At 44.3% G+C, this 12,508-nt stretch overlaps 1 protein-coding gene across 3 annotated transcripts in view; it reads right to left on the bottom strand.

Annotated features, from left to right (window-relative positions):
- Nucleotides 1-11,012: 11,012 nt before the first annotated feature.
- The window catches only part of ANKS6 (ankyrin repeat and sterile alpha motif domain containing 6), a 39,014-nt gene continuing 37,518 nt past the window's right edge, over nt 11,013-12,508 (bottom strand). For 2 of the 3 annotated variants that reach the window (XR_008731423.1, XM_055705318.1), the window contains 2 exons: nt 11,918-11,963; nt 11,013-11,610 (listed from right to left, as the gene is read on the bottom strand). Coding sequence is in view for 1 of the 3 variants with exons in the window: in XM_055705318.1 (XP_055561293.1) it covers nt 11,607-11,610; nt 11,918-11,963 (50 nt within the window). In the remaining 2 variants the exon portion in view is untranslated. Of the gene's footprint in view, nt 11,964-12,508 lie in introns of all 3 variants that reach the window. The other variant, XM_055705317.1, reaches the window with a different exon arrangement.

Below are 12,508 nucleotides of genomic sequence, written 5' to 3'. Positions count from 1 at the left end.
AGGTCCCCGCATCTGTTTCAGAGTGTTTTGTGACTTCACCCAGCTTCCCCCGGCGCTGTCAGTGCATCAGCTCACATGCAGCAATTGCGTTAAATGGGAGAGCGACTGCCAGAAACACTCAGGCAGTGGCATTAAGCAGTTATGTCAGCTCAGGTTGGCTCCTCAGCAGCCCTCTCCGACTAAACTCAGGGCCTCTGTTCAGGGTACAGCAAAATAAGACGTTGCAAATGCCTTATGAGACTGTCTCACCAGCCAAGACACTGCTGTGGCTGCCAGGTCAGCCAGCACCGGGTCAGCATGGCCTCCCCCCTGCTGCTGACCCACAGCACCTGGCTGAAGTGACCTGGCTTCCCTGGCCTCCTCCCTGCTCCTTGGGGCACACCCCAGGGCTGAGGGTCGCATCAGCTTTCTCCGGTGTATTTTGGAGACCCAATGTGTTTAAACTGCCCACCGCACTGGAGGGGAGGGTTTCATCCCCACTGGGAAACATGGGCGCTCCCCGAGGGCCATGGCACAGCAGCTGGCCCAGGCAAGGCAAGGTCAGGCAGGGAAGCCTGTTTGCTCCACAGCAGTTTGCTGAGGAAAGGGCCACACTGGCGGCCAGCTACCCCCCCAGCTCGGGCCAGCTACCCCCCAGCTCGGGCCAGCTACCCCCCAGCTCGGCCAGCTACCCCCCAGCTCGGGCCCGCTACCCCCCAGCTTGGGCCAGCTACTCCCCAGCTTGGGCCAGCTACCCCCCAGCTCGGGCCAGCTACTCCCCAGCTCGGGCCAGCTACCCCCCAGTTCAGGCCAGCTACCCCCCAGTTCGGGCCCACTACCCCTCATCTCGGCTCGTTTCTGATGGCGACTGCCGCGGCGCCAACGCTGAGTCGGCAGCGCCCCCTGGCGGGCGGTCGCCGTCATTGCGCTCATCCCGGCCGGGGCGGGGCCCGGGGCGGGGGCCGGGGCGGGGGCCGGGGCGGGGGCCGGGGCCGGCGGAGGCGTCGTGGGGCGGCCCGGCGCTGAGGGCGCCGCCGGTAATCTCATTTAATCTTTGATCATTATTATCACGGTGCTGCAGTGCGCTCTCTTGGAGCTTTCGCTGAGGGAACGTTAATTTCTGTGATTGTCAATAGCCATGAATAATTCAAGGCGCTGTCTGGGAGGCTGAGGTGCCCCTGATAAGGGTATCGAGAGATCAGAGGAGACTCAAACTTTTCGAAAGTGAAGGGGAAACTGTTAAACTAAATCTCTGACGCGCGGTCTGCCTGTACCGGCTGGAGCTCGTGTAGCAGTTTTCATCCAGAAAAAGCTCGAAACGCTGCATGCGCCCACCCTCTGTGGCCCTGGAGCGCGGCCGGAGCGCGTGGGGAGCTGGCAGCAGAGCGATGGATGGAATGGTGGGGTTGCACCCCACCTGTGTGGAGCTGCTGGAGAGCTGCCCGGTGGGCTTTCCCCAACATGTCAAGCTTTCCTTTCATGACATGAGGTCGGGGGGGACTGGGCAGCACAGCATCTGATGAAGCCTTTCATTATGGATCCGTGTTACGAAGGGACCTCAGGAGGTCTAGTGCTCTAGTCCAGCTCCCTGCTCAAGGCAGGGTCAGCCAAGAGGCAAGAGCAGTCTGCCCAGGGCTTCATCCTCTCAGGTCTTGAGGTCCTGAAGACTGGAGAATGCACAGCCCTGTGGGCAACCTGCTGTGCTGTTTGACCCTCTTCATGGTAAAAAAGCATCACTTAACATGCAGTCTTGTTTCAGTTTATGAGATTTGCCTCCAGTCCTCCCACCCTGCAACAGGGAGAAGAGCCTGGCTCCATAGTCTCGATTACTTCCCCACAGGAATCAGGAGGCTGCTGCTTTCACTAGCTGCATAGCTACCAGAAGGTCACACAAAGCGCTCTTTTCCCCACGCTGAACAAGCCCCACTTCCTCAGCCTCTCCTAACAGGGCAAGAGCTCCAGCCCCCAACCATTTTCATGCCCTTTGCTGAACTCACTCCAGTTTATCCATCCTTCCTACCCAAAACTGGATGCAGTTGGGGTCTAACAAGTGCTGAGGGGGGTTGTCACTCCTCTCAGCCTGAAGCTACTACAGCCTAGGATGTTGTTGGCCTTCTTTGCAGACACTCTATACTGCTGTCTTATGTCCACCAGGCTCCCCAAGTCCTTTTCCACAGAGCTGCTCCCTCACCACCCTGCCCGTACTGTTAATCAGTGCTCTTCCTTCCCAGGTGCAGGACTCAGCATTTGTCCGTGTTGAATTTTGTAAGGTTTCTGCTGGCCCATTCCCACACCTGGTGCACTGGATGGCAGCTCTGTCCTTGAGCATATCCACTGGTCCCCCAGTTTGGGATCACCTGCAAACTTAAGGAGCAAGCAATGCACCACCTCCTGCAGGTCATCGATAAAGACAGGACAGGTCCCAGGATAGACCATTGGGGTACTCCACCTACTACTGGCTGCCAGGTGAAGCATGAACCATTAACTACTACCATCTGAGCTTGATCATCCAACCAATTTTTTACCTGCCTAGTTGTCCACTCATCCAAACTGTGGTATTTCACCTTGGATATAAGAACACTGTGAGACACAGTGTTAAAAGCCTTGTTAAAGTCAAGCTGCTGTCCTTGCATCCACAAATCTAGACATCTTGTCATAGAGGGCAGTCAGGTTGGTCAGTCAGTTGGTAAATTCATGCTGACTCTTCCCAATCAGTTACTTCTCCCAGCTCTCATCATGAATCTTGGGGAAAAAAGCATGATCTAAAGCCTGGGGGATGGTGGTGTTCCTGTCTGGGCACCAACACACTTGCAAATGTTTTTATAGTGTTTTTACTTTCTCATTTCAAAACCCAGAAAATATTGAGCAGGTTAAAGAGCCATGCCCACGCTAATGCCAATGTTAATTCTTCCTGGAGCTTTCTGTTGTCAGTGTTGGTCACTGCACAACCAGCTAAGGATGAAATATTAGTAGCTGTCTGTTGCTGGAGGGAAACTCTGGCAGAAAATTGATTTACTCAACATCACACAACGTGTCTGTTGTCAAGGCAGGAGCAGAACTCAGGATGCACTCCCTCCTGGCCACATACCTATCCCCAAATTCATTACATGACAACTATTGCCAAGAACATACTCTTCCATTCAAACCCATGAGACAAATAAATACTTCTTCCATCCAGTGACCTCAGCCTGAGGTTTCATCACATTATAAATATACATGTCTAATTTACAAATTAAAAAGCTACACAATGGTGAATGATCTGGACTGCAACATGCATTTGGCTCTGATAATAAGCACAGGGAAAACAAGCTGATTGGAGAATATTAAAAATCCTAGGGTGACATACTGAAAAAAGCAGGTACATGAACTGAAAATAAAACTGGCAAAAATATTTTTATTGGAAATGGAAAGTAAAAATTTTTTATTTGTTTATTTATGGGAAATTTTTAGATGTGGGTGGCTTTGATTTAAAATATGTATATATTATACACCTCTCATTCATATTTTTAAACTTTCTATGCAATTTTTAATTTGAAAATACAAAAAGCACAGGAGAGTGTCCTTCTTCTCTTTTTCCCTTCCTGAATCATCCTTGCTCCATCTAAGACACCACTGGTGTGTCTTTGCCAGAAGTCCCCTTAAAGGCAGAAAACAGAGAACCTAAGTTTTTCTGTGTCTGTGTGGAAGTACACCAGAAGGAATCTAGAGTAACATTGGGAACCATGTATAGAAGGTTGAAAATGGCATAACATGGATTCCCATCCTATCATCAGCTCTGGCCTCTGTATTTGTTTTTTCCTTGGCTTTTCCTGCCTGTGAGGAAGAAGCAAGTTGCAGCAGAAAGCCAAGAATGCTTTTGTGAAATGGCTGTGTGACCCTTCCTATACTGCAGGTTGTCTCCAGGAGACAAAGAAGGTGTTAGTCATGCTGTGCTTATGCAAAGTTCTTCCAAATTAATTTAAAATACACACATGTACATAATGGCTAACATATGACAAGGCTATTCCTAATTTCCACATAATAAACAGGCTAAATAAGTTGCTTAGTTTTGTTGTTATATCCAGCCAAGTCAGGGTTTTCTAGTGGGGTGGTTTTAAAGTTTTCTTTTGCCCTTTTTGTCCCCTCATTTCTATATATGAATTGTTCTTTGTGTTGCTTTGATCCAACAGAAAAGAAAGGCAATAAAAAGCAAGTCTGTTATTAACATTTGCAATACTTGTTTTATCAAATTATTACTTATCAGATTAGAGAGTGGCAGGGCCTTCCAAGGTGCTAAGCAATGGCACAGTGATTGCCAGCAGGGAGGTGAGCTCCAGCAGATTAAAGTGGTATCTAAAGCAACATGACAAACACATTCTTCAGGTACTTCAGGTACAGCCTACTTGCATACACATCGTGCTTGCATAGGAATGATGCAGTCCAACATGGTGTGTGGGATGCTCCATTTATAGATTATCTCAGCCCAGTCTGTGTTCTAGTCACCTCCAGTTAAATCCAGAGTGGCTTGGATTTAGTGGATTTACACCAGTACAAATCAACCCAGTATTTGGCTCTCTAGTTCGTTACTTGTCCTGATTTCAGCTGCAATAGAGTAAATTTTCTTATCAGTAGCTGGTGCAGTGCTGTGTTTTGGGTTTAGTATGAGAATAAACTGGTAACACATGGATGTTTTTAGTTGTTACTAATGTCTATACTAAGTCAAGGACTTTTCAGTTTCTCAGGCTCTGCCAGGGAGAAGGGTGATAGAGCACATGAAATTGGGAGGGCACACAGCCAGCACAGCTGACCCAACTAGCCAAAGGGATATTCCATACCATGGGACGTCATGCTCAGTACAAAAACTGGGGGGACCTGGCCGAGGCCTGCTGATCACTGCTCGGGTACTGGCTGGAAACTGGTCAGTGGGTGGTGAGTAATTTTATTGTGCATCACTTGTTTGTTGGGGTTTTTTCCCTTTTGGATTTTTTTCCTCTCTCCCTCTCTCTCCTCATTACAATTGTTATTATTATTGCTGTTGTTATTATTATTAAAATAACCATATTTTATTTTATTTTAATTATTAAATTGTTCTTAACTCAACCCACAATTTTTATCTTTTTCCCAAATCTCCTCCCCATCCCTTTTGGAGAGGGGTGAGTGAGCGAGTGCAGCAACTTAGTTGCTGGCTGGGGTTAAACCGCGACACTTGTTCACTGGAAGGTACAAAGGGACATTTCTTTTTTGTTAGAACTTCTCAGCAAGCATACTTACCACAAGTCGAAAACCATAATTATGTTTAAGCAGTCCTATCGCAAAACCCAGCACATTTAGGAGCTGTCACAGGGCACTGCCTAATCCGAGAACACCACTGTCCTCTAAACTAAGCAACAAATGGACAACACTGACGTTGTAAGTCAACATCTTTGTCTGATTACCAAGGTTAACATTTCAGGATGCTTCAGAAGGTGCATCTCTCCTCAGGTGGAAGAAATAAGGAAGAGCTTGGCTGCAAGTAAGTATTGTTCTGTGGAAAACAGCACCTGGAGTGACTGGCTTCCCTCAGAGTTGGAGCCAGGTCTGCTGGCTGGCTGGCTGAATCAAACTACTAGTCAACATGACTCCACAGTCTGTTATCTGGATAAAATCCAGGAAAAGACCTGTGGCTACACTAATAAAAGGCATTCTATTATTGCAGGATTTGCTACCTGTTTCTAAATCTAATAACTTGTTTCCAAACTGTGCATTTGCTTGAATGAATTTGTTTTATTGTACTCATCAGTGTGGTGAGTGCCAAGAGTGATGTTAGGTCAACCTAGGAAACACAGGGTATTGCAGTCTTCACTATGCACTAGTTGGTTTTTTTTCTCAGAATATTCAGAGCCCATCAAAGTCTCAGCATTTTAAAATAGACTCACCCACTGCATGATGATGCTGGGCTTGCTTGAATGCTGACAACACAAAAAAAGTGTTGGCAAATTTTAGCTGGAACCTGTTCACTTACTTTTTCCAAGGAAGTAGAACGGGGACCCCAAAGTTGATGGATCACTGTGTAGGCTAAGAAGCAACAAAACACGCCTGAAGAATGGGAGCCATAGATACTGTTGACGTGCAACTAAAATGATGGATGCTTAGAATATAGCTGACCAACTACTATGAAGTTCACTGTAAAAGAATGTCCATAAACCACCAAGGGACTAGCAGAGGTGTATGCAGAACACCCATGGTGTTGTCTGAGGGGGACATGTAGATGACAAAATACCTTTACACGGCATTCCAAGAGATGTTGTATGATATGACTCCACAGGACTAGATGGGATGCAGCCACAAGTACTGAGGGAGCTGTCTAGTGTCATTGCAGGGCCACTCTCCATTGTCTTCGAGAGGTCATGGCAACTGGGCAAGGTTCCCGAGGACTGGAAGAAAGCATATTTCATACCTTAAAGAACGGCAAGAGGATCCAGGGAACTCAAACCAATCAGCTTCACCTTGACTGTGGGGAATGAGAAGGAGAAAATAATCCTGGAAATAATCTCCAAATATTTTAATACATTGCTTGGGAGTAGTCAGCATGGATTTACAAAGAGGATATGTCGTCTGACCAACCTGATAACTCTTCTTGACTGTCTCAGTAGATGAGGGAAAAGCAACAGACATAGTCCTGGACAACCAGCTCTAGGTGGCCTGTTTGAGCAGGGAGGCTTTGGACAAGATGATGTCCAAAGGTCCCTTCCAGCCTCAGCCATTCTGTGAAATGAATCTGTGGCATTGTTAAGGACTACAGGTTGTGTGTGTGCCTGACATACACAATTAAAATGCTCAGCAGGAGAGAAGTGATACAATGTATTAGGAGCATCTATAAACTGGAGCTGTATTTTGTATTCTGTGGCCCAGATGGCTGGAAAGGTAGACCTCTGCATACACCAGTTAATTACCAGCACAGATAATGATGCTTTCTGTTTGCTCCATGTCTGAGTAAAGGAATGTGAGCAATAGATTTTGAACCAAGTCTCTGATAAAAAGTGCGTGCTTTGGATCCAGGAGCTGCTGAAGAGAGTGAGTACCAGGGCATTCAGTATTAATTCTGAATATTCAAGAAACAGCCTAAAGGAGAGGCAGATCCTGGAAAGAAAAGCAGTAATCACAATCTAATAAAAATACTATCTGTGCTTCTATCCCTAATTTTTTTCAATTTGTTTTCCTTTTATTCCCTCTTCCCCTTCTTAGGACAAACTGACAGCAGGGAGTGACTTGTAAAAGACATAAGAAATCTGTTGAGAGCAGCTGAAGTCAAGCCCATGGTGATCAAATCCATTGCACTTCGCTGGCTGCTCTCCGTACAAAGTGATTTTGTTCCGCAACTCAGCAAAACAGAAATCTCTGCTCCAGCTAATTGCAGGCCACCAATTCTGCGGTGTTACAAATCACTTAGGCTTACTAAAGAGAAGAACTCACAGCCACATACCAAGTAAATGCAGGAGCACAGAGTATTTTTAGATCATTTGTAAGAAGGTGTCTTTAATGGGTCTGTTTTTCTACATTCACACCCATTTATCCCCTTCAAGAACCCTGCTCCAGTACAGCACGAGCCACTCCACCAACAGCCAGATACGGCACTCCTCCTAAGACCAGACAGACCTATTTTGAGAGTGTTGTACATACCTACTGATGAGAACTGAGAGGAATAAGAAGCCAATTAAAATGCAATAGATGCACTGTGGGGAATATGGCAATCATACTTCAAAAATCTATTTGCTTTTGATTTTATGACTGCGTGTTAACTCCACTAAGTTTTAATGCACACTGGAATGCTGTGAATGACAAGTGGCAAAAAACGCTTTGAAACAATTCTTTGCTGTGACACTTTAAGGAGGACATTGCATTAACAGTTTATTTCAATAATAGAAACTTCTGAGAGACTGGAAATTAAGTATTTCAAATGAGCTTTAAATATAGCATAAGAAGTTTCGGATTTAATGGACAAAGGCTGTTCCCACTAAATGTACCCTCGTACTGCCAAGAGGGCTTTGAAAGAAAATAAAATCTAGAAGTGGCAAGTTTGAGGCTATTAGTGTCAAGAGTCAGACCAGCCAAGCAATTCTAAACTAAGATGCTCTTGGTATTAAAGAAATCCGTTTGCATGAATTTTTATGTTCCACTTCACTCTGGAAACCAAAGTTGTTCCCTTGAGAAGCTACCTGGCTTCTGAGGCATTTGCTGAAGCGCGACAAATAGTAGAGATGACTGCTTGAATAATTTCCAGATAGCAAAGTATCTTTATTTAAAATCTGATCTTGATTAACGCTCAAAGTGCAAGAAAAAAGAAAATTAAATTCAAAGAACCTTATAAAAGCTTCTTGTAAAATAACAGTACTCCTTAGCAAAATTAGACATCTTAGGGTTAAAACCCACAGATTGGTCAAGTCCATAATTCTAGACTGAGTAAGAACAAGAACTGGTTTTTGTAGTGTTTACTTCTTCTGCAAAACCCAGAAGGGATCACTTTTCATTATGAGGTAAGCAAATTTGCTAACAAAGATTTCACTTTAAACTAATAAGGAGGACACAGAAAATGAACAGCAAACGGGAAGCAGCTTTTCACCTTTGAATGTCTGTGACAAATCAGGACAGGCCAATGAAATGAGTGTCCCCATCTCTGAATGGTCTCTTTGTCCAAGTGACTGCAACAAAGAAACGGACCAGAACCTACACAGAGCACTCTGTCTGACACCCGCACACGTGCTGTGGATGCCTGAGGGCATGCAAGTGCCAGTGGGCATCTGGACAACTGCATCAAGCTTCTGGTCTGGTCTGGCCGGACACTGGCTGAGGCCCTGGTGACTGCTGGCCAGACCTCCGCTGCCTACAGTGGAGTTTATACAGCCACCCATGTCAGCCCTTATACACAGACACATAAATGCAGGTGTCAGTCTCAACCTTACCTCTTCTCAGAGCCATAAAACCCAGCCACTGGTAAGCAACCCATTTTGTTTCTCCACTTACAATGGCAGCTAAATCGGGCAGAAGGCACAGACCACCTTGAAGAAGTGCGTGCAAAAGATATGAAGGGTTCCTAAACTCTAAACCTGTGTTCTTCCTATGTTAATAAAGCTAACCCTTCAGCCAGTGGCACTTGTTGATAGGACAGTCTGAGGAATCCTTTCTGCTGTTGTGTAGATGCAGAGCCCACACTTGTGCACCAGTAGGTCTCCTTTGACAGTGTTGTGTTTCATTTAAATCTCTTTGATGCTTGTTCTTGGATGCACTTTGGCTAACATTCCTAAATGTATATCATTATTTATCCTCAGTCACTATATAGCTTAGGAATTAGTAAATAAATAGATCAGCTAGAGGAACTAAAGCCTAACTCTTCCCCATCCTAGACCAACGTCTTGCGGGGCCACGCTCTGTAAACCTTGGATTATTTTCTGCACAGCGAGATAAAATTCAGAGGAACGAAGCACAGCCCTACGTTGCCTTACAGTCTTGAGGTTAATAGTCTTCTGTGCAGTGGTATACATGAATTTGAGCCCTCTTAGATCTTACAATGCATCTCTCAACCTTGCAGTGTTTTTCATGCTGACCTGTTGTTCAATATCTTATCGAAAAGGACCTTTAAAAAATATGAATACCTTAAAAAAAAGGTGAGTACTTCTCCTTCCAAAGAATAAGGCACACAAGCTCTTAACAGAAACAGCTGAAGCCTTCTCACTTTGAGGTTTCCCTATTAGCAGGCTTAAGGTGATGTTTGGATTGCCACCTGTTGCATTAAAAGCGCAAAACTGTACAGGGAAATTGTGCTGCCATAAGGCCCACAGGCACTAGGTAGGAGGTGAGATGTTTCAGCTCATTCCAGGGCAACTTACTCCCAGCTACACCGACAGGGGCTCCAAGGTGCCACTGCCTGGTTTTGGCTCAGAAGCAGCAACTGTTTCCTAGTGTTAATAAGAAGCTGCAACTATTTCTCTGCTGCATTTTGCAGTGTTTTAACCAAAACTGCCCACGTGCTTCTTCAGAAAAGGACAGGGCCATTAGCTTAATGCTATATGGTTTGCACCCAACATTTCTGTAGTCTGCCCTGCCACGTCATCTTTAGCAGCAACTCTTGAAAACTGTGAAAGCAGAAATCACGTATTTTTACCCTAAAGCTGAAATTAATCCTGAAGCACAATTCTGCATAAGAAGTGATTTTCTTGGGCACAAGACAAGCCAGAAACATAGAATACCATCCTAAACGTTGAGTGTTGCAAGTCTGTTGACATATATGCACCAAAAAAGAAAAATGGAACAGAAACTATTTTGCATACAGCTACACTGTTAACACCTGAAATGCCAATAGCATGACCACCATGGATGTCAGGGTACCAACAGGCTCCGCTTGCCCTCATCAGCAAGCAAAAACCCTCTTTTTTTCTGCAAGAGCCCCTTGCAACCTCTTCTCCTCTTCCTCCTGGGGATTTAGCTACCTGTGTTCAAGGTCTGCTCTGATATGGCACAGCTGCATGCAGGACCTGGTGCAGCTCAGCTGCTCTGCTGTGTGCTGTCAGCAACCTGCAGCAGTACCACGGATGGCCAAACCAATAAAGCCATCACATTACCAGCTAATACACCGAGGCACACCTGAGGGACAGCAGGGCCATCACCACTTTCACTGGTGCTGTTATCTCTGCCTACACTACACCCACTTCTATACTTATTTTCGCTAAGTAGAGCAAGGAGGGTGGAAAAATGTAAAAGCTTTAATTCTGTACAGAAGTAATTACTGGAGATTCCTCTGCACTGGAGTTCCAAGATCTTCTTGACTTTACCAGCATCAGTACTCCTGGACTCACACTGAATTCAACCAGTGGTAAAGTTAAGCGTTTGTGTCATCAGAGGTTTCTGATGACTTGTATTTTATTTGCTCAACAAAAATCTTATTTAGTAAGTAGTAATTATTCCCACTCATAATTACTGTAACTATGAGTTATAGTATTTCAAAATTATTTTCAAAAATCAAGTTATAATAATGTACTTTAAGGATTTGCTAGTGTTACCATTCAAAAAAATCCAGCCAGTATCAGTTAAATGGTTTTATTCTCAAAACAATCAGCAATATAAAATATTTTAACACTATTTCTGTTTAAATATTGGTGACAGATTATGCATTTCCTTAAATAAAGTGCTATTTTTACAAATAGGTGTTTCATATTTACTTTTACTGCTGTTGTAACCTCTTAATACTGAATAGATAGTGTATTTTGGTTAATGAAGAATGCAACATTACTTTTCCTTTATATTCCTTCTCATTAAACCATTACACCAGGGGTTCTCAAACTGCGGCCCATGGGCTGGATACGGCCCCCCAGGGTCCTCAATCCAGCCCTCGGTATTTACAGACCCCCCCTGGCCAGGAGTTGGGGGGGGAAACCAAGCAGCCGCAGATGGCTGCCTGCCACTGCATCCGCGCGCTGGCCCCCTGGTTAAACAGTTTGAGGACCCCTGCATTACACTTTCAATTTGGACTCCTTTATCTGTATCTAGTCAATAGAAGCATATTCCATTTATAGATTTCTCCATGTAGAAGCTCTCGTAATTTGTGGTGGTTTTCATGCCTTCTTCCATGCTTCTGTTGTTCTTTACTGTGCCCATGTAGGCCTCCTATGGGTTCTTCATCTATAGGCAAGAGCAGAATGAAAACATGAATCTTCTTATATAGTCATTCTTTCTTCATGCTCTTTTGACTTTGTTCTTCTCAAATCCAGACCACTGACACCTTGAACAATTCAACACTTAGGTTGAACTACAAAAACAATCTCTTTATTATTTTCCTTGATTCTTTGTAGGATTCAAATTCTAAGCACACTACTGCAGAAAGTCCTATACAGGTGTAGTTGGGAATAACTTCTCAAATTTTCATTTGTACACTCCTATTTACTCAGTTCACCATAAGAAAAACACCCCACTTTTTTCCAGTAGCTACCTTTTAGGAGAAAGAGCTTCTTGTGGTTTTATAGAGCAGCCATGTGCTGTAAAAGAAAAAAAAAAAAAATCTGAAAAACAGCAACCAGCAAGACTCACAGCTTTAAAGAAGTAATTCCACAACTAACAGAAACAGGCCCACATTTCCCAATATCATCATTATACCGGACTCCAACAATTTAACTCTGCAATTCATTTTTCTCATCTTAAGCCCTTCTCTGTATGCAGAAAGTATGAAAAGTCAAAGTCACGTGTGAAAAGGCCATCTACTGCCACAAACCTTTCTAGTATCTCTCCCTTCTCAATGTGTACCTTTCCAGCAAGTGACTACCTGAATTCTGTATGATTTTTATTTACAAGTCTGTATTGGTTTTGCTCCTATTTTTACTTCTGAAACTTTGTAACTCCCTTCTTTGGATAACTTCCATTTGCTATTATCTGAATCCCAAAGTGTAAAGTAAATATATAAATGACTCCCCACTCTTCCACTTTATTGTCCCATATTTTAAAATATCTACATAGGCACGTGTAAGTCTGTAATAATATGCAATATAATATCATACATAAAGCAAAACTGGAAGACCGCAATTTC

This window comes from Falco cherrug, chromosome 3 (genome assembly GCF_023634085.1).
Source record: "Falco cherrug isolate bFalChe1 chromosome 3, bFalChe1.pri, whole genome shotgun sequence".
In the NCBI taxonomy this organism is placed as follows: Eukaryota; Metazoa; Chordata; class Aves; order Falconiformes; family Falconidae; genus Falco; species Falco cherrug.
The sequence above is the reverse complement of the archived record's forward strand: the minus strand, read 5'-3'. Positions and strand labels throughout refer to the sequence as shown.